This window comes from Squalius cephalus (assembly GCF_949319135.1).
Source record: "Squalius cephalus genome assembly, chromosome: 10".
In the NCBI taxonomy this organism is placed as follows: domain Eukaryota; kingdom Metazoa; phylum Chordata; class Actinopteri; order Cypriniformes; family Leuciscidae; genus Squalius; species Squalius cephalus.
In genome coordinates this window covers 33,587,134-33,608,239 of record NC_137131.1, presented here as the reverse complement: position 1 = coordinate 33,608,239, position 21,106 = coordinate 33,587,134, and the positions used below count along the sequence as shown (strand labels likewise).

The 21,106-nt window shown below is 43.2% G+C and overlaps 1 protein-coding gene across 2 annotated transcripts in view; it reads right to left on the bottom strand.

Moving 5' to 3' along the window:
• The window catches only part of unc80 (unc-80 homolog (C. elegans)), a 76,211-nt gene that overhangs the window by 40,882 nt on the left and 14,223 nt on the right, over positions 1–21,106 (bottom strand). For both annotated transcript variants that reach the window (XM_079883329.1, XM_079883330.1), the window contains exons 16-20: positions 4,091–4,141; positions 3,493–3,641; positions 1,801–1,964; positions 1,508–1,716; positions 153–259 (exon numbers count right to left, since the gene is read on the bottom strand). In XM_079883329.1, the coding sequence (XP_079739455.1) occupies positions 153–259; positions 1,508–1,716; positions 1,801–1,964; positions 3,493–3,641; positions 4,091–4,141 (680 nt within the window). The remainder of the gene's footprint in view (positions 1–152; positions 260–1,507; positions 1,717–1,800; positions 1,965–3,492; positions 3,642–4,090; positions 4,142–21,106) is intronic.

Genomic DNA, 21,106 nt, shown 5'->3' with positions numbered 1-21,106 from the left:
GTAAATCATTAAATGTAATCTCTCCATGGGTGCATTTCTAAGAACTTTGCAGATTTTTACAAGATTTTTATTACTGTGGACACTCTTATTTGTCATTGACCCTCTTAACGAACTATCTTAACATTACTACACTGTAAATTCAGAGTCCTCACCTTGGAGCTCTGTCTGATAAAGGACAGTCTGTCCACTGAGCTGATGTCCAGCAGGTCCTCGACCCCATCAGCCAGTCCAGATAGAGAGGAGCGTTTCAGCCAGTTACCTGTACCACAGGTTCAATAGTTACATGAAAAAAATAAAATAAAAGTGAATTTAGCATTTCGGTAGCATGTTTGAACTCTGGTACCCTTTAAATGGAAGTGCAAACAAGCCAAAAGGAATGTAAGAGGGAATATTTCATGCTGGTTCTCCGGCTCATACACAAAAATAGACAAAACAACACATTGAATCTCACAGCAAGTACATAAAAGTAAAAAAAGAAAGATAAATCTTGAATGCATTTTTTTTTTCCAAACTAAAGCTTCCATAATGACACTGTAAGATGAGGCTGCATCACTAAAACACAACACACATACGTAACATGGAGACAGTGAGTGGATGGCGAACTTTCCTATGGCATGCTGGTGACAAAAAAGGAAAGAACAGAGAAGTGAATGACTTTTCATAAAATTAATATCCCCAACACACCAATGAACCAAACAGAAGTGAAAACTCTTTTTAAAATTCAGTTTATTGGTTTATTTAAAAACAATTCTAATATCAACTTCACATACTCTCATATTAGAAGTTAATTTTTTGAAACGTTTACAAACTTACCTATGTATGGCATGCACATTAACACATTTAAGGAAACCTAAATCTTCATTTGTGTTTAAAAAGATGAATGAAACGACATGAGGGTGAGTAAATTTTTAGTTTACAGAGAGCAAATCACTATAAATGTGAGTATTCTCCCAATCATGCATATTTGGCATAAGATCATGGTTTTACAATTCAGAAAAATAGAATATTTTTCAAAGAAAATAATATTTTTCTAGTTCAGACTAAATGGGCTGAGAGAGATGGGCAGAAAGATTTACATTGAATTGTTTAGATAAATGTATTTACTGTACTTTGCATTTTACGGATGATTTTGATTACAATTTAATTAAAATCTTATGTAAAATGCAGGTTACAGTAAAATGCAAAGCATATACACACACACACACACACACAGACTCACACACGCACAGGAAGCTACTTTATTATGGAATATTATTAAACCTGAATCCTGTTTATACAGCAATTCTGTAATGAAAGAAATTCTGAAAAACTGGGTAATAGCATGTATACCAGTGATGAACAACAGTATCGGGATAAGAAAGGGAAGTATTGGTAGCCAAAGGCTGATGTCATCCTCTGATCATACTGATCACACTGTTGTTTATCATAGTTAAGTCTCTATTTATCTGCTTTGTATAGGACAAATCTGGTTATGTTTGTAAAGAACTTCTCTCTCACAAAAACATACCTATGGGCAGTTTGAGCTTCTTGCGCAGTGAGATCCGTCGAGAACGTGATCGTGAACGCCGGTCTGTGGTAGTACCAGAGTGGGCAGTGGTGCACTCAGAAGTGTCCTGCTCTGATTGGCTGCTTGTATCACTGGCGGCACTCTGAGACTTGAACATCTTCCTCCAAAAGTCTTTCCTTCCTAAAAGAGCTCCTGGAATCTGCTCTTCGCTGATACACAGATACAGATGCACTCAATCCATGCATATATTTAATTTATGCATTACAAAATGTGTGTTATATTTGTGTGTGTACTTTTTTGCTGAAGATGGCTTGGTTTCCTCCTTTTCGTCACTTTTTTTAGTGGTATTAAGTTTTTCTGCGCTGTCCAGGAGAGCACTGAGAGCCACACGTCGGAAGACATTTCCATGAGACTCCTTTATAAACTGAACCAGCTGACGTATGTCACAGTACAGACCCTGATTTGAGTGTGTTTAGATGTTAGGAGAGAAATGTGTGAAAAGAGAGAGATGGAAAAAAATAGATTTAAATGGTCACTCTTCTTTGAACAATATAGTTCTTTACCTGAGAGCTGCTAAACAGCTATTCATTTGACATAATCCATATACATAGAAGCACATAAAGTAAACTTCTATTATACCATATCCCAACCAGATGCAATACGACAAGATCCCAGCTAAGAACAATTTTTCTGTACAGACGAATGTGAAAATGGCGTGTGATGCAACCTATTCATCACAAACCACAGCAAATCAAAACAAATCTTTCTCAGTTCCGCCTTAGAGTTGAAAAAATGTAATTGCGATTTTAGTTAATTTATTTTAAGATGACATAGTTACTCGTTTCTACATATACATACTATAGTAATAACAGTAAATTATGCATAATTACAAGTAACCAACCCTAAACCAAACCCGAATCTTAACTCAATAGTAATAACATGTAGTTAATTAATATTGCTCTGTACTTATTTGAGTAAGTACAATGTAACTACGTAACCTTAAAGTAAAGTGTAACCCAACTTTATATCTCACAATTTGACTTTATATCTAACAATGCAACTTTTTCTCACAATTGCAACTTTTTTTGTCACGACTTGGCAATACGCAATATTATTTGTATGAACTCACGCAATATTATTTCTCATTATTTGCGATCTCATTTCTCACAATTTGTGACCTTATTATCGCAAGTTTACATCTCACAGTGGGTCTTAAATTTGCAATGTAAAGGGAGTAGCAAAATATTTTTTCCCTTCCATATTGTGACCTACATCCAAATGAAATGGATAATCACAATTATTTTTAAAGATAATGTAAAAAGTAATTGTGACTTTATATCTCATAATGAAACTGTATTCCTTGCAACTGAGACTTTATGTCAATTTATATCAATTTATACCAATAAATCAAATCTATATATTTATATCAATTTGCAAAAAAAAAAAATTCTTACAACACGTAACTTTATTTCTCATAATTTGCGTCCAGATTTCTCGCTAATTTCTCAGAACTTTACATCTCACAGTGTGACTTTAAGTTGCAATGTAACAGAAGTAGCGACAGATCATTTCTTCCACATTGTGACCTACATTATTATGAAACAAATTATCAAAAAAGTTGATAAAAATGTAGGGCGGGGACTTGGTTCTATATATCTGTAGTTGATTGGATGGAGGCAGATTGGAATGTGAATGTATTTAGTTTGCATTCAGATCTACTAAAGGCATGTTATTGATCATAATAAGATCAATAATGTGCCTTAAGAAAATAGATAGGGTGAAGTTTTTTCTCTTTAATTTTTTTACTCAGATTTGGAAATAGGCTTTCCTTTATGCTTAAAAAGATGGCAAACTTAACAGAAAATATGCCTTTTCACTTGTTGTTTTAGTGTATTGTGCCTGGTTAGTACACAGTATTAGCATCACCAAATATAAACTCAAGCCCAAAGTTTTGTCAACTCATGAGTTTAAAGCAGTACTCTCACCAAGTTCTCAGAACTGTGAAGCTCATGTGTAGTGGAGGCACATCTTGTTATAAGAGACTTGAACATGCAGCCCACCACCACAGTCTCCATGCTCTGGGCCAGAGACTTATCTCCTCCAGTGGTGAAGTTGTTCCCGAAACCAGCTTTGTCTGCAAAGACAATCAAGTCATCTCAGATGAGAAACTGTGACCTGGTTGCCATGTCAGGGCAAAATCACTGAGGCTTAGCCATAAGCTCCAAAAAATAAGGGAAGCAGGAAACATTGATGTTTACAAGATGAAAAGGGGGAAAATTAATAGCACATATGATAGGAAAACCTAAAAAGTGATTGCGGGTTTTGAATGTCTGCATACATGCAAGTGACTGTGGCCTGAGAGATAGTGATAGACCTAACAATCAGGTCATGCTCTGATTTCACAGCAATGTTGAGTTTTGTTTAGCTGGATCTATTAAGCCGATTTTTTGATTGTTTATTTGGCAAGGCCTATGTACTGTTTAGCTCTACTACAGGCGAGAACATCACCCTGGACACTGTGAGGGGTGCAGGAATGGGTGTAATGCCTAGTTTTGGCAGTAACTTTAGATATTGAGTATCTACCGATGTTTCTTTTATTCGCCCTCCTGGACCTCTCACCTGCACTGCCGTACTCTGAAAGAGAAAAGATGGTGGGCAACATTGGTGTCAGGCCAGCACAGACATGTACTCGTAAGTCAGGAAACACCAACTCGCTCCAAAACACACCCACACACAGACACATACCCACAGATGCAAAAAAAGACACCCCCCCAAAAAAACATAGGGATATAATTTTTATAACATTCACTCATGTTCACTAACTTGCCAGAAATCAATCGAAATTCAGCTTATCTTGTTTTGATACCATAAAATTGAAAATACAAACAATAAGAATTGGCACTGACAATATGATGTTTGGCAAGTCTGCTGAAAGGATGAGTGATGAGCGTTTGGGGTACAAACAGTGGAGTTTGACTTGCAGACATGTAGGTAGGTGGTTAGGGTTAGGAAGGGTAAGTAAGTAAGGAAGTAAGGAAGGAAGGAAAGAAGGAAGGAAGGAAGGAAGGAAGGGAAGGTCATATTACTAGCAGACATGAAGGCAGAAGACAGAAGAGGCCAAGGAGCGAGAAACGAATGACATTAAAAAAAATGTAGAGGCAGTCTGTATCTCCAAATTATTTTGTAACATTTGCATTATGTTTCTCATTTAATACTTTGTATTAATGACCTTTGTATTATGGCCTTTTTAATGGAATATAAGACTTCATTATTGTGATTGGACATGCCAGCAATAGCATTTTACAGTTCTTTCCAAAACCAAATTAAAATTTTGGGTAACACTTTATTTTACAGTCCTGTCCTTGTTACACATAGTTACTATAGTAATAACTCTATGCATAATTACATGCAACTAACTGTTATGGGTGTGGGTGTGTCTTGTTTTCTTTGTATTTTTTGGTTTTGTATTTGTCACGTTACTGTCAGTGTTGTGTTTCTGTTTTTCTGATTAGCTCATCTGTTTCCCTGGTTACCCTCATTAGTTCATTTGTATCACCTGTGTCTTGTTAATTACCTTCATTTGTATCACCTGTTTTCAGTTCATCTGTGTGTATTTAGTTTCCTCTGTTCAGTCTGTCCTGGTTGGCTGTTAGTTGTATGTAGAGTGTGTTATCTGCCTGTTTATACCTTTTTGGATTATATTTTGGAATTAAACTCTTGCATTGAAGCCCTCTGCCTTCCTCACCTTCTTTCGCCTGCACACACCCGTGACAGAACAGCCGACCAATAAAAATGGATATCCCCGCTGTCTGCCTCCTGTGTTTGGAACAGGGGGATCAAACATTGGAGGACCACACGCAGAACTTTCTAGAGACTGCTTATCTCACTCACTCAGCCCCGCCGAGCCAGCGCTTCACGTCAATCCCGCCGACCCAGAGCCATCATTCGCTGCAGCGCCCCCTCGCTCTCGTAAATGGAGGAGGAAGAAGAAGACTTCCTGCATTCCCCAAATTCTGGAGGCCACCCCTGAGCAGTCTGCTCTTCATGTCTGTTCTGTTGAGGTTGAAGAGGCTACCCTTTCACTGTATGTTGATGCTATTATGTGTGTCTGGGCCGCATATGCCTCCCTGTCGGCTACCTCAGCTCCATCCTCTCCTGAGCCACCTGTTTCCACCATCAGTCCTGCCGAGCCTGCACTTAATGTCAGTCCTGCCGAGCCTGCACTTCACGTCAGTCCTGCCGAGCCTGCACTTCACGTCAGTCCTGCCAAGCCTGTGCATCACGTCATGCCCGCCGAGCCAGAGACTGTTCACGTCATGCCCGCTGAGTCAGAGACTGATCATGTAATGCCAGCTGAATCAGAGACTGTGGACGTAATGCCCGCCAAGCTTCCTTCGCCGCTGGTCCTGTCCGGCCCAGAGCTTCCTTCGCCGCTGGTTCCGTCAAGCCCAGAGCTTCCTTTGCCGCTGGTCCCGTCCGGCCAAGAGCTTCCTTCGCCACTGGTCCCGTCCAGCCCAGAGCTTTCTTTGCCGCTGGTCCCGTCTAGCCCAGAGCTTCCTTCGCCGCTGGTCCCGTCTAGCCCAGAGCTTCCTTCGCCGCTGGTCCCGTCCAGCCCAGAGCTTCCTTCGCCGCTGGTCCCGTCCAGCCCAGAGTCTTCGCCGCTGGTCCCGTCCAGCCCAGAGCTTCCTTCGCCGCTGGTTCCGTCCAGCTCAGAGCTTCCTTCGCCGCTGGTCCCGTCCAGCTCAGCTTCCTTCGCCGCTGGTTCCGTCCAGACCAGAGCTTCCTTCGCCGCTGGTCCCATCCAGCCCAGAGCTTCCTTCGCCGCAGGTCCCATCCAGCCCCGAGCTTCCTTCGCCGCAGGTACCGTCCAGCCCAGAGCTTACTTCGCCGTCGGTCCCATCCAGCCCAGAGCTTACTTCGCCGCCGGCCCCATCCAGTCCAGAGCCGCCTTCGCCGCCGGTCCTGACCAGTCCCGACCAGTCCCTAGCCGCCTGCGCCACTGGTTTCGTCCAGTCCAGAGCCGCCGCTCCCATCCAGTCCCGAGCCGGTGTCTGTTCCTACCCCTGAGCCTAAGCCCATAGCTCCCCCCAAGGGGGGGGGGGGGGGGGGGGGGGGGCTATACGTCTCCGCCATGGCCACCCGAAGGGTTGTCTCCGCCATGGCCGCCCCAAAGGGTCCTCTCCGCCATGGCCACCCGAGGGGTCGTCTCCGCCATGGCCGCCCGAGGGGTCCTCTCCGCCATGGCCGCCCGAAGGGTCGTCTCCGCCATGGCCGCCCAAAGGGTCCTCTCCGCCATGGCCGCCCAAAGGGTCCTCTCCGCTATGGCCGCCCGAGGGGTCCTCTCCACCCTGGCCGCCTACACAGCCTGCTCTGCCTTGGTCCCCCGAGCTGCCATTACCGTCCTGGAGTTATCGGTCCCTAGTAGCACTCCGGGGAGGACTTCAGGACGCCCACCCCCGGTTCTGTGCATGGGGAGGGAGTACGGAGAGGTGACATCATCTACGGCTGGCCTCTTGTTTCCTCACTAAAACGTAATCTAACGTCTGTCGGCATTTTGGGACATTTCAGATGGCATAAAATGTATTATTGCACTTTGTGAAACCCCTAGAATTATGTAATAAACCTTATTCATTATATCGATCTTTTGTTTTGATTTCCATATTGTTGGGGCCAAGAGTCGGCCATAACAAAATGGGGGCTCGTCTGGGATTTTTTTTTTCCTTTCGAGAAAATATTTGACAGATAGATCTTTTTTTTTTATTTTTTTATCTATGTAGTTCACGTAATAAGAGACTTATGTCCGCTTGTTTCGCGTGATAGACATTTATGCATTTGTTTGATTTTGTATTCGTGTTGTAAGACGCGTGGGTAATTAGAAACACCTGTTGGTGTTTTCAGCAGCTCAGCTGTTTGCAGGTAGCCTGGCAAGCCAGACCTACATCAAGATGTTTAGTCTGGCAACTCACCATAGACACGCTCAATCCGAGGGGCGGGATAAATGGCTGTCTTTCAAATTCCCTCTGCACGCAATAGGACAGCGCTACAACCAACCAGAGCGTTTTCCCAACAGCGGAGCTAGTTGATAGATTCAACTTTTGCCATATCTGGCCGGCAAAACGACGAACACATCTTCCTTTTTTAAAGAATGACTTAAGTGCCGTTCTTTGCTCTTTTCTCAAAGAAAAACTTAACTCCAAGTCCTCCAGAGTCGCGGACAAAGCCGATTCAAAAGACTGTTCGCCAGCAGCAGCCGTCATTCTTTGTTTTCAAGTCGCAGGCAGGTAACCGTCGCAACTCTGTCGTCATATGTTAAGCCCGCCCCGCCTACTCTATAAGCGACGTGATTGGCCTGACCCAATTTAGGTTTTTGCAGCTCGAAAGTCTATGGAGAGTTGCTAGACTGCCCTGGCTGCAAGATACATTTTGCTGCCGCTAGGGTGCGTCTAGATTTCTAGGCGTTTGCAGGTGAATGTGCCGAAAGATCGATGTGTAAGTTGGATAGTCACTGTTTTTTTCAGTAGTTGATCACAAATGTTCATCACTTATCCATGTGATATGAGGGGAAAGTGAGGTAGGAGAGTTAAACTTTAAATTGACCTACATTTGGAAAGTGATACAGAAATGCTGTTGAGGTAAACGTATGTTTCACTCTTGTTTGGCATTTGTTTGGTAGAGTTGAGATCTGGTGTTGCCATACATGTATTAAGGTTGTTTATAATACCTTTTTTTGCATGGCATATGTACGTTGTTTGTTAGTCTCCATTAAATTTGCGTGAGATTATAGCAAGGTCAAATTGATGTTTGTCTTCCCATATTGGTAACGTTTCCCTTGTTAGGCTGAAGCAATGCTTGCGTTGACTCTTTACTATTTTATTTTGTTATTTTTGTGCTGACGGTGGGTTGAGGGCACTGCCGCCGTACAGTCTCTCTCTGGTTTGTCCAAGAGGGGTCTGTACTGTCGGTATTAGAGTGCTTAAAGTCACTTAGCCCTTGGTGGAAGCACGAAGCTTAGGGTTGAGGTAGTTTTATGTGAAAAAAAATCAAATTTATGTTTTGGAGGTTGGTAATTGTGCTTTTTAAGATGACTACGTTATTAGATGAGTTTGAGTATCCTACTGAGGAGAGCTTTAATAAGCTTTCTAATAAACAGTTATTGGAAGTAGCAGAAAAGTATGAAATCAGCCTTACCACTAAAGAAAAGAGTTTAAAGGAGGGAGTGGGATTTGTTGTTAAAGCTGCTCTTATTGATTTGGATATTCTTGTATCTGAATCAGAGAGACCTTTAAGTGTTACTGGAGAAAGTAATGTTCCTGTTCATATTCCTTTATCCCTGTTGTTTGAAGAGCAGAAGGAATTGTTGCTCTTGGAAGTGGAGAAGAGTAGAATAAATCAAGAAGTTGAGTTGCGCAAGTTGGATATTTAACTTGCGCAAAGGTTTGCTCAAATTAGAGAAGGTAAGTTGGGATACCACTCTGAGAGTTTACAGGCCCAAATAGTTAGTTCAGCTCCAAAAGTTTTTGATGTTGCTCGTTCTCTTAACCTCAAACAAAATTTGATGAGGACGATTTGGATACTTTCTTTACTTTGTTTGAGCGGTAGGCAGATCTTATGGGGTGGGAAGATTGTAAGCAGATGCTACTTTTGCAGTGTGTGCTTTATGGTAAAGCTCAAAAAGCCTACTCAACTCTAAGTGTCCGGGACAGTCAAGTTTACAGTAAGATAAAAGACGTGGTGCTGAAGGCATAGGCCTATGAGTTAGTTCCGGAAGCTTACAGGCAACGGTTTCAGACTTTACGAAAAGGTTTAATAAACCAATCAGAGCGACATCTCACATTCCCTTTAAGAGCAGGCGCGCTTGTTCCATGGCGGATTGCTATTATAACGGCGGATTTGCCAGGCGCGCGCCAGGAGCGGTTCACAGCCGAGGAGACCTACGTTCTCGTCAGGGCCGTAAAACACAGAGAAGTGACACTGGGGATGGGAGAAACCCACCCAAATTAGCTTCGGTTAAACAGGCGTATAATAATTTGGGTAAATGTGTAAGCTAGATTTATGCCTATTTTTTCACATCTTCATGGGCACAACAATGATTTCCCTTGTGTGTTAATATTTTTCCTTGTAATAATGTATGGTTTTCTAAAAATGAGAACTGCTGCGTCTGTGTGTAGATGAGATAAGCAAAGTGTATGCGCATTGTGCACACGCTACATTGATTATGGCCAAGCATGTGCCCTTAAAATAGCATATGAATAACATGCGCCACTGACTTTAGACTAAGTTTTTCCTGGTCAGTGGCGGAATTGTTTTCTAAACCTGCAAAATAGCACCAGGGAACATTTGCGTCGGAACACGCCTCCTCTTTGCGCTGCACCGCCCCGGGGAGCGCAAGTTCATTTCCTAACTTACCGACGTACGTCTGTGGAGGGAAAAGTCCGCTATGCGCGGGTGTAAAATATGAATGATACATGCGTCGTGTACAAAGTCAATTGCGCTGGGTGCAAGATAGGGCCCCTTACCTGAAAATGTGGCTGTTTTCATAACAGAGCGTAATATTCAGAATGCAGAGGCCGCTGCTGTCCTTGCTGATGAATATGTTTTGACTCATAGAGATGTTAAAAAAAAATCATTGGCGTCGTTTAAATAGCTTTGTGGAAAGTGCTCCTATGGAGACTCGTTCTTCTTTGCCTGGTAATATGAAGCTTGAGAAAAAGCCAAGAAGTTCGGTAGATAAAAGTGATCAGTCTGCTTACTGTTTGAATAAAGGACACTGGAAAAAAGATTGTCCAGCTCTTAAAGCAAAAATTAACCGTTCTAAATTTGAACCAAAATCTGCTCTTGCTGCGTCTTCCGTTATTGAAGTGGCTGGTGTACCTGGTGTTGATGTAAACTCTGTTCAGGAAAGTGCGGTGTTGGGTAATGTAGAAAAGTTGAGCTATGCTCCTTTCATTACCGATGGCTTTGTGTCTCTGGTCGGAAGTGATGAAAAAAGTCCCAGTTAAAATTCTCAGAGATACTGGAGCTTCAGAGACATTTATTTTAGAGTCTGTTTGAACCTTTTCTGAAAGTTCCAGTACTGGAAATGAGGTGTTAATAAAAGGAATTGTGTAATGGAACAGGCAGAACTTGTAACCCAATGTCATACTTGAATCAGATTTGGTCATTGGTCAGGTTACTGTAGGCGTGAGACCTTCTTTGCCAGTGGAGGACATCTCTGTTATTCTGGGTAATAATTTGGCTGGAGGTTCACCTTCACGCACTCATTTGATAGAGCACGTTATAGATGTCGGCGACATCTATTTTGGCCTTAGAAATGCGCCCGCTACTTTTCAACACTTGATGAACCATGTAACCTCTGGGTTGAATGGTTGTGCTGTTTATTTAGATGATGTGGTTGTATATAGTGACACGTGGGAGCAGCATCTTTTACATATCCAAGCACTTTTTGAGCGTTTGGCAGAAGCTAGGCTCACGGTCAACTTGGCAAAGTGTGAGTTTGCCAAGGCGACTGTGACCTATTTGGGGAAGGTAGTTGGGCAGGGTCAAGTCCGTCCAGTGCGTGCTAAGGTTTTGGCCATTGATCATTTTCCTCCACCTAACACGAAATGAGAGATAATGCGCTTTCTGTTAATGGTGGGCTATTACAGAAACTTTTGGCCAAATTTTTCTTCAGTGGTAGCTCCTTTGACTGATTTATTTAAGAAAAACTTCAAATTTGAGTGGACCTTGCAGTGTAAACAAGCTTTTGACAATGTGAAGCTGTTGCTTAGCACTGCCCCTGTGCTGGTTGCCCAACGCATTGGACAGCCTTTTCAGATCTAGGTTGACGCCAGTCAAGTTGGAGCTGGAGCTGTAGTGTTGCAAACTGATGAACAGAGTATAGAAAAAACAGTTTCCTATTTTTCTCACCAGTTGCATTATTCCACTATTGAAAAGGAGGCATTGGCGTTGATTTGGGCTTTGCAGTTTTTTGAAGTCTATGTAACAAGTGGTATTTTTTCAATTGTGGTATTTTCAGACCACAATCCACTTACCTTTTTGCACTCTTTGCAGAGCCCAAACCAGCGTCTTATTCGATGGTCTCTCTTTTTGCAACCCTATCCTTTGGAGAACTGACACTTAAGGGGTGTGGAAAACGTACTGGCTGATGCCAGAGTATTTGTGACTGATCCAGTTGATGTTTTTTTCCTTCTGTTTTCTCTCATTGTGACTATGGCTTTTCCTAGGCGCCGGGAGTTGCTGTATTCAAATTGTAAGGGGGAATCAGATTAAAAAGGCACCATACTGGGTTTGGAGTCGTTATAATGATTTTGGGTTAAGTGGTAATATTTTGTTTTTTCGTTAATTAATTAATAAAAAATTTCTCATTTGTTTCAGAGATCCTTTGCAAGGATCCTCTCTCTTAAGAGGGGAGGTGTTATGAGTGTGGGTGTGTTTTTTTTTTTCTTTGTATTTTTTGGTTTTGTAGGTGGCAGCGGAGATGAGGAAGACCTGATTCAAATTAGGAGGTGGAGATATATGTGTTTCTGTTCCGTGCATGGGGAGGGAGTACGGAGAGGTGACATCTACGGCTGGCCTCTTGTTTCCTCGCTAAAACGTGATCTAGCGTCTGTCGGCATTTTGGGACATTTCAGATGGCATAAAATGTATTATTGCACTTTGTGAAACCCCTAGAATTATGTAATAAATCATATTCATTATGTCAATATTTTGTTTTGATTTCCCTATATTGTTGCGGCCACAAGTCGCCCGTAACACTAACCCTAAACCAAACTCTAACCCTATAGTAAGCACATGTAGTTAATTCTTATTACTCAGTAGTTAAATGTATAATTACTCTGTAAAACAGATACCTTAAAGTAAATTGTAACCAAATTTTCTATGTTGGATAGATGTACCCAACCTCTAAACTATTTCGATTTGCAATATATTTGGTGGAATAGTTAATTATATAAACTACTGAAAAGACGGGGATGAAAAAGCCTGGATTTATGACACTAAATGTCTATATTAGATGCTATGATCTGTTCTGATTGGTCATGGCTGTGTTATTAAGCATAATTCCTGTTGTGTATCATGGGATGTGTGGTATGAGACAGAAATATTCAGATGTTCTGATAAATGGCAATGTGTTTGTAGGAAAAGCTACTCACTCCATTCATTTCTATAAGAAATGAGACTTGATTGCATAATGCTAGTAATTTTTGCAACATTAACCCAGACAGGGGATCGAATACCACCTGTTTAAACCGGAAGGGGTTTGTTTAGCTATAATGACCAGCTATCTGCCCAGTGAATTAACCTGCTTATTTATTAAATAAATAAATACATGTGTATAAAATAATGAACTGATTTTATCTTACTACATTAGCTTAAAGCTTTTGACATCCTCCTGAGACCCAGCCACAGAATTTTGTCCATTGTAGAGGACATTACATTTTAGTGAATTTCTGTGAGACCATACATGTCAAGGTTTTAAGTCTGGATGTACAGTATTGTAAAGAGCACATTTAGAGATACTAAATGTTTGGAGGTTTGACCATGCAACTCTCTCTCCTTGGTCTGATAAATGACTGACATAGACTAAATCAGTGGTTCTCAAACCTGTCCTGGCGTACCCCCAACACTGCACGTTTGCTTTGTCGCCCTAATCAAACACACCTGATTCAACTCATCAGCTCATTATCACATGGGTTAATGAGCTGATGAGTTGAATCAGGTGTGTTTGATTAGGGCGACAAAGAAAACGTGCAGTGTTGGGGGTACGCCAGGACAGGTTTGAGAACCACTGGACTAAATGACCAACTTTAGCACTCTTATGGAAATTTTATAATATTTTGTAATTATCATTTAAAGTCCCCCTGTAGTCAATAATTCAATCCCTTAAAACTCAAATTTGATCACCAAAATTACGTATTTAAAAATCTTCCTGTGAAAAAAGAAAGAAAAAAAAATGCCTTTCATGCCTTAAAATAGCTTGAATGTAACTCTACACCCTTGCTTCATTTAGTATACGCGGGTATATGAATATGCTAATTAGCTCCGCCTCCACTCACACCAGCTCAGAGATTCACTTGATCAACTTACTGAGGTAAACGCTGCACAATGGTATCGTTCTTTACAACGTCGGACACATAACAGTAATTAATATGATTAGCCTTTTGCTTGTGTCATGATTCTGGTTTTTCCTATCCTTTTCCGCCCTCTTCTGGTCACTTCATTCTTTACACTCATTTGTTTTACGCACGCAATCAATCACTCACTCTCTTTGTCCCAGCTGTTTCCTATCTTCTCCTGTTCTACCCTAAGTGCATCGCACCTGTCCCTTTTTCTCTCTGATTACGTTTGCTACTTCTCTCTCTTTCTCCTGCCTCTTTGTCGGATTGTTCGTTGACTTCAGTTGAATGAAGAACTGTGTTACTATCTCGCTCTACCTAATTCCTGTCCTGTCGTATCCTGTCGTGTCCTGTCGGGGAAGTCATCTAGCAGCAAGTATTTGACCACTCATGCTCTAACCAGCTCTCTGTGTCCAGTGTTACGCTTGACTGTGCTGCTGCTGTTCCCCGCTGTGTGTCGTCTATGCATCCATCTCTGTGACCTGAGGCTAGCCACCTGCTGAGTTCTTGCATCGCCGCTGCCCGCTGTCTAATTACAGTTTGCAAGAGGACTATTTCTGTTTACGATTACTGGCCGTATTCTTGGCAGTTTCTGTTGTCAATTATCTATAAGGAAGTTTTCTGTTGAACTGCTCTGCTGGAGGCTACCTTATTTACTTTCTATTAAAAGACTGATTCACTGTCACTCGCTATTGGGTCTTTTCTCACCTCATAACAGTACAATCCGACCAAGATGGACCCAGCGAGTGAGACTCCTTTTCAAGTTGCTGTCGAGCGTCAAGGCGCTTTACTGGGCAGGCATGAAGAGGAGCTGGTCGCCACAAGACGCGTGGTGGAGTCCCTGGCTGCGCAGGTGTCTGATCTGACAGCGCAACTTCATCATCTTCGTCAAGAACCCTCTTCATCTTCTCTGCTGCCCTCGTCTCCAGAGCCTAGAATAAATAATCCACCGTGTTACTCGGGTGAGCCTACACAGTGTCGTTCATTCTTGACACAGTGTGAAGTAATCTTTTCTCTTCAACCTTCTACTTACGCCAGGGACCGCGCCAAGGTCGCATTTGTGATCTCCCTCCTTACTGGACGGGCTCGTCAGTGGGGAGCGGCCAGCTGGGATGCTGAGGCGGATTTCCTGGATCGGTTTTCCTTGTTCAAGGAGGAGATGATTCGTGTCTTCGATCGCTCCGCTCATGGACCAGAGGCTTCCCGCTTGCTCTCTTCTCTTCGTCAAGGGAGGCGTTCAGCCGCTGATTTCTCAATTGAGTTTCGCACTCTTGCCACGACTTGCGGCTGGAATGAACCGGCGTTGGTGGCCCGCTTCTTGGAGGGTCTCAACACCGAGGTCAGGGACGAGATCCTCGCCAGGGAGGTTCCCAGTCGTCTCGATCCACTCATCGACCTCGCCATCAGAGTGGAGAAGCGCTTCGACTTGCGACGACGAGCCAGAGGTACCGAGACCGTTTCTTTCTCTCCGCCCACAGCCTCTTCTCTTTCATCTTCTGTCGCGGAGCCCATGCAGCTGGGGGGCTTACGAATCTCCTCGAAGGAACGAGAACGAAGAATTATGAACCGGCTCTGTCTCTACTGTGGCTCCGACAAGCACTTTGTGTCGACGTGTCAAGTAAAAGCCAACGCTCGCCAGTAATAGGAGGGATACTGGCGAGCGCTACTTCTCAGGCCCCTTCTCATCAAGCCAACACTACCATTTCTGTTCATCTGCATTGGCAAGGTTACTCTGTCTCTACCAACGCCATGATTGACTCTGGGGCCGAGGGGAATTTCATTGACGAGACGTGGGCCCGTGAGCAAGGTATTCCTCTCAATGAACTGAAAGAGGCCACTCCCCTTTTTGCCCTAGATGGTAGTCCCCTGCCCAAGATCTGCCGTGAGACTGTTCCTGTGTCTCTCACGGTCTCAGGCAATCATCGCGAGACTATTTCCTTTTTAATTTTCCGTTCCCCTTTTTCTCCCATAGTGTTAGGACATCCTTGGTTAAATTTGCATAATCCCCATATTGACTGGTCTAAGGGAACCATCCTGTCATGGAATCTGTCATGTCATGTTAAATGTCTTGTCTCTGCCATACCTCCTGTTTCATCTGTCTCTGTGTTTCAGGAAGAGCCAGGAGATTTGTCTGGAGTGCCGGAGACGTATCACGATCTGCGAGCGGTTTTCAGCCGTTCACGGGCCACTTCTCTCCCTCCTCATCGTCCTTACGATTGTTGTATCGATCTTCTTCCCGGTACTACGCCACCACGCGGTAGATTATATTCTTTGTCGATTCCTGAGCGTAAGGCTCTCGAGAATTACCTCTCTGAGGCTCTAAATGCGGGTACCATAGTTCCCTCTTCCTCCCCTGCCGGCGCGGGTTTCTTTTTTGTGAAAAAGAAGGATGGTTCCTTGCGTCCCTGTATAGATTATTGAGGGCTCAATGACATTACGGTAAAGAATAGATATCCTTTGCCGCTTATGTCATCGGCTTTTGAGATCTTGCAGGGAGCTAAGTTTTTCACAAAATTAGACCTGCGCAATGCCTACCATTTGATACGCATAAAGGAGGGTGACGAGTGGAAGACCGCGTTCAATACTCCTCTCGGGCACTTTGAATACCGGGTTCTTCCTTTCGGGCTCGTAAACGCTCCCGCTGTCTTTCAAGCACTTATTAATGACGTCCTTCGCGATATGCTCAATATCTTTGTCTTTGTTTACCTAGACGACATTCTGATCTTTTCGCCCTCGCTTCAGGTTCATGTACAGCACGTTCGACGCGTTCTTCAGCGCCTGTTAGAGAACCGTCTCTTCGTCAAGGCGGAGAAATGCTCTTTTCACACACAGTCAGTAGTTTTTCTCGGTTCCGTTATTTCGGCGGAGGGAGTTAGTATGGACCCTGCAAAGGTCCAAGCGGTCACAGATTGGCCAGTTCCTGATTCACGCACAGCCCTTCAGAGATTCCTTGGTTTTGCTAACTTTTATCGCAGGTTCATTCGAAATTTTAGTCAAGTGGCAGCACCGTTAACCGCGCTTACGTCATCCAAGTCTCGTTTTGTCTGGACCGATTCCGCTCAGAGTGCGTTCGAGCGCCTTAAGAGTCTTTTCTCTACAGCTCCCATTTTAATTACTCCCAACACTTCTAACCAGTTTATTGTCGAGGTCGATGCATCAGAAGTGGGCGTTGGGGCCATTCTTTCCCAACGCTCATTTCTTGATGACAAGGTACACCCTTGTGCCTATTTTTCTCACCGTCTTTCGCCTTCAGAGCGCAATTATGACGTCGGTGACCGCGAGTTACTCGCCATTCGTTTGGCTTTGGAGGAGTGGCGTCACTGGTTAGAGGGAGCATCGGTTCCTTTCATTGTATGGACCGATCATCGTAATCTCGAATACATTCGTTCCGCTAAGCGTCTGAACGCGCGTCAGGCTCGTTGGGCTCTTTTTTTCACCCGTTTCGAGTTTACTATTTCGTATCGTCCTGGGTCTAAGAATGTAAAACCCGACGCGCTCTCTCGTCTTTTCGATTCCTCTGAGATCACGCCAACCCAGGAGGTTATTATTCCTCCTGCACGGGTGGTTGGGGTGACGATTTGGGGAATAGAGAGACTCGTCAAACGTGCGCTCGCTCGCTCCGTTCCGCCGCGAGGCTGCCCTAAACACTTACTTTTTGTTCCTTTCTCTGCTCGGCGCGCGGTCCTTCAGTGGGCCCATATCTCCAAATTGGCAGCTCATCCCGGTGTTCGGGGTACCCTTGCCTTAGTTAAACAGCGTTTTTGGTGGCCGTCCCATGAGAGGGATGTTCGTCGCTTTGTAGCTGCATGCACCGTTTGCGCTCAGACCAAGTCCAGTCATTCTCCTCCGACTGGCCTTTTAAGACCGTTGCCTGTTCCGTCTCGTCCGTGGTCACACATAGCTCTCGATTTTATTACAGGGCTCCCCTCGTCGGCGGGTCATACCGTTATCCTTACTGTCGTTGATCGCTTCTCTAAAGCCGCACATTTCATCCCCCTTCCTAAACTTCCCTCCGCCAAAGAAACGGCACAGATAATGGTCGACCACGTTTTTAAGCTCCATGGTCTCCCCTCCGATGTTGTTTCTGACAGGGGTCCCCAATTCGCTTCTCAATTTTGGAAAGAATTTTGTCGTCAGATCGGAGCTTCTGCGAGTCTCTCGTCTGGGTTCCACCCCCAGACCAATGGTCAGGCCGAACGCGCAAACCAAATTGTCGGCCGCATCCTGCGCAGTCTTGCTTTTAAGAATCCCGCGTCTTGGTCCGAGCAGCTCCCCTGGGCTGAATACGCCCATAATTCTCTACCGTCCTCCGCTACCGGACTCTCGCCTTTCCAGAGTTGCCTTGGGTATCAACCGCCTTTATTCTCTTCCCAAGATCCAGACTCGTGCGTTCCGTCTGTTCAAGCTTACATTAAGCGTTGCAAACGAACCTGGAAGAGGGTTAGGTCAGCTCTTTGTCGTGCTAGGACTAGGATGTGCGTTGCAGCGAATAGGCGTCGTGTCAAGAGACCCCGCTATCTTTGCGGTCAAAGGGTGTGGCTATCCACCCAGAATCTGCCACTTCAATCCATTTCACGGAAGCTGGCTCCTCGGTTCATCGGTCCTTTTCGGATTTCTAAGATTGTCAATCCTGTCTCAGTCAAATTGAAGCTACCTCCTTATCTCCGACGCGTCCACCCGGTCTTCCATGTCTCATGTATTAAACCCGTTATTCGCGCCCCGTCTTGTCCTTCGCATCCTCCTGTCTTAGTCGAGGGGACTCCGATTTATAGAGTCCGTAAGCTTCTGGACGTTCGCCGTCGTGGTCGCGGTTACCAATATTTAGTAGACTGGGAGGGGTACGGTCCGGAGGAGAGAAGTTGGATTCCATCTCGGGACGTCCTGGACCGTTCGCTTATCGATGATTTCCTCCGCTCTCGCCAGTCTTCCTCCTTGGGAGCGCCAGGGGGCGCTCGTTGAGGGGGGGGTACTGTCATGATTCTGGTTTTTCCTATCCTTTTCCGCCCTCTTCTGGTCACTTCATTCTTTACACTCATTTGTTTTACGCACGCAATCAATCACTCACTCTCTTTGTCCCAGCTGTTTCCTATCTTCTCCTGTTCTACCCTAAGTGCATCGCACCTGTCCCTTTTTCTCTCTGATTACGTTTGCTACTTCTTCTCTCTCTTTCTCCTGCCTCTTTGTCGGATTGTTCGTTGACTTCAGTTGAATGAAGAACTGTGTTACTATCTCACTCTACCTAATTCCTGTCCTGTCGTATCCTGTCGTGTCCTGTCGGGGAAGTCATCTAGCAGCAAGTATTTGACCACTCATGCTCTAACCAGCTCTCTGTGTCCAGTGTTACGCTTGACTGTGCTGCTGCTGTTCCCCGCTGTGTGTCGTCTATGCATCCATCTCTGTGACCTGAGGCTAGCCACCTGCTGAGTTCTTGCATCGCCGCTGCCCGCTGTCTAATTACAGTTTGCAAGAGGACTATTTCTGTTTACGATTACTGGCCGTATTCTTGGCAGTTTCTGTTGTCAATTATCTATAAGGAAGTTTTCTGTTGAACTGCTCTGCTGGAGGCTACCTTATTTACTTTCTATTAAAAGACTGATTCACTGTCACTCGCTATTGGGTCTTTTCTCACCTCATAACAGCTTGACTATGTTATCAAACAGCTAATAACGTGTTGCTAAAGTTACACAAACTATGTTCTCGTTCGCCATCTCAGTCTGCCTTCTAACAATCATCAAACAACCCCGAACGTCAGTGGAGAAAGGCATACATTTCATCATAACATCGTACTATACATCAGAGGTTCTCAACTCCAGTCCTTGGGACCCGCTGCTCTGCACATTTTGTATGTCTCCCTTATTTAACACACCTGAACCAGATCATCAGCTCGTCAGGAGAGACTCCATGAACTGAACTGAGTGTGTCAGATAAGAGAGACATACAAAATGTGCAGAGCAACGGGTCCCGAGGACTGAAGTTGAGAACCACTGCTATACATCATACACCTGCTATATCAGTAAATCTACCCGATTTTCATATCAACAAAAAAATATACCGGGATAACCAAGCATCTCTTGAAACTCCCCTGCTAGTTTTCTGTTAATGATATGCCAAAAGCCAGCCGGCACGTTGACATGATATTGGTTACAAGGTGGTTTGTGACGTCAGAAACACCAGCGATTTCAAATCATGTTTTTGAGACTGTCTTTGGTTCACTGCAGTTTTAAGGAGAAAATACTCTGCAATGGTTTTTACTAATGAATTTGCACATGGTTAGTCTTAAAGCATATTAAAAACACCACATAGACATATAAACAACATTAAAATCTTGATTTTCACCACAGGGGGACTTTAAATCTTACTAATTTTCAAATTGTTTTTCATGAATAAACATTTCAGGAAAATGTAATGGAGCTTCAAATCAGAATACGACTTTCTATTACGAAACGGCATCGATTTCAGTGAAAACAAAACAAAACAAAACAACATTGTTTTTCCCCATACATGTCTTTTCATTTTCCTAATTAGTCCTGGTGTTCTCTACAGAGGACACAGCATAAAATATAATTTTTTCTTAGGCTCCGAACAATGTAATGACAAAATTATATATATTTTTAAAATTAAATAAATAAATTTACTAAACTTTTTTCTGGATCTCAGGAAGATATACAGAAAACAGCTCAATATTACTAAGAAAACCAGTTCAGCAACTAAATAAATGCTGCTGCAGTGTTATAATATTAAGCCATATATTATTATTATTAATCTTAAGTCTAAGTTACTTTTTATGGACTAGTTAATTAACATAATTAGCTACAATGTTACATGTCTTCATCTATTTTAACTTCTCTCTCATCCAGCTCTTTACGTCTCTTACCGGCTTGTTGTTCTTCCAAGCAATGGTTTCATTTTCTTGCTTTACCTTGCTTCTAGTCATCTATCAAAGTTTTTTTCCGTATATATATTAAAATTAACATTTAAGTCTTCCAGTTTTGAGTTACAAGATGGCAACAATGGGCTATTCTAAGCTGTGTTGGTATGAAAACAGACGCTGAAGTTATACAAGAGACATGAAAGTAGCACCGGTATCTTGCCATCGACAACAGTCAAATATACAGTTTTGCGGTCATTATACAAAAATATTTCACAGATCAGTGACCAATTGGAATCAGGTATTTCAGATAGCCATGTAACATATTCTGAATTCACTCAAATTAATGATTTTTTTTTTCTTTTGGTCTTTGAAAGAAGTCTCTTATGCTCACCAAGGCTGCATTTGTTTGTTTAGAAACACAGTAAAAACATTATGTATTGTGATATATTATTACAGCTGTTTTCTATTTTAATATTTTTTTTAAATGTAATTTATTCCTGTATTGCAAAGCTGAATTTTCAGCAGTCATTACTTTAGCAGTCTTCAGTGTTACATGATCCTTCAGAAACCATTCCAATACGCTGATTAATTATTAATAATGGTTCTTATTGATTA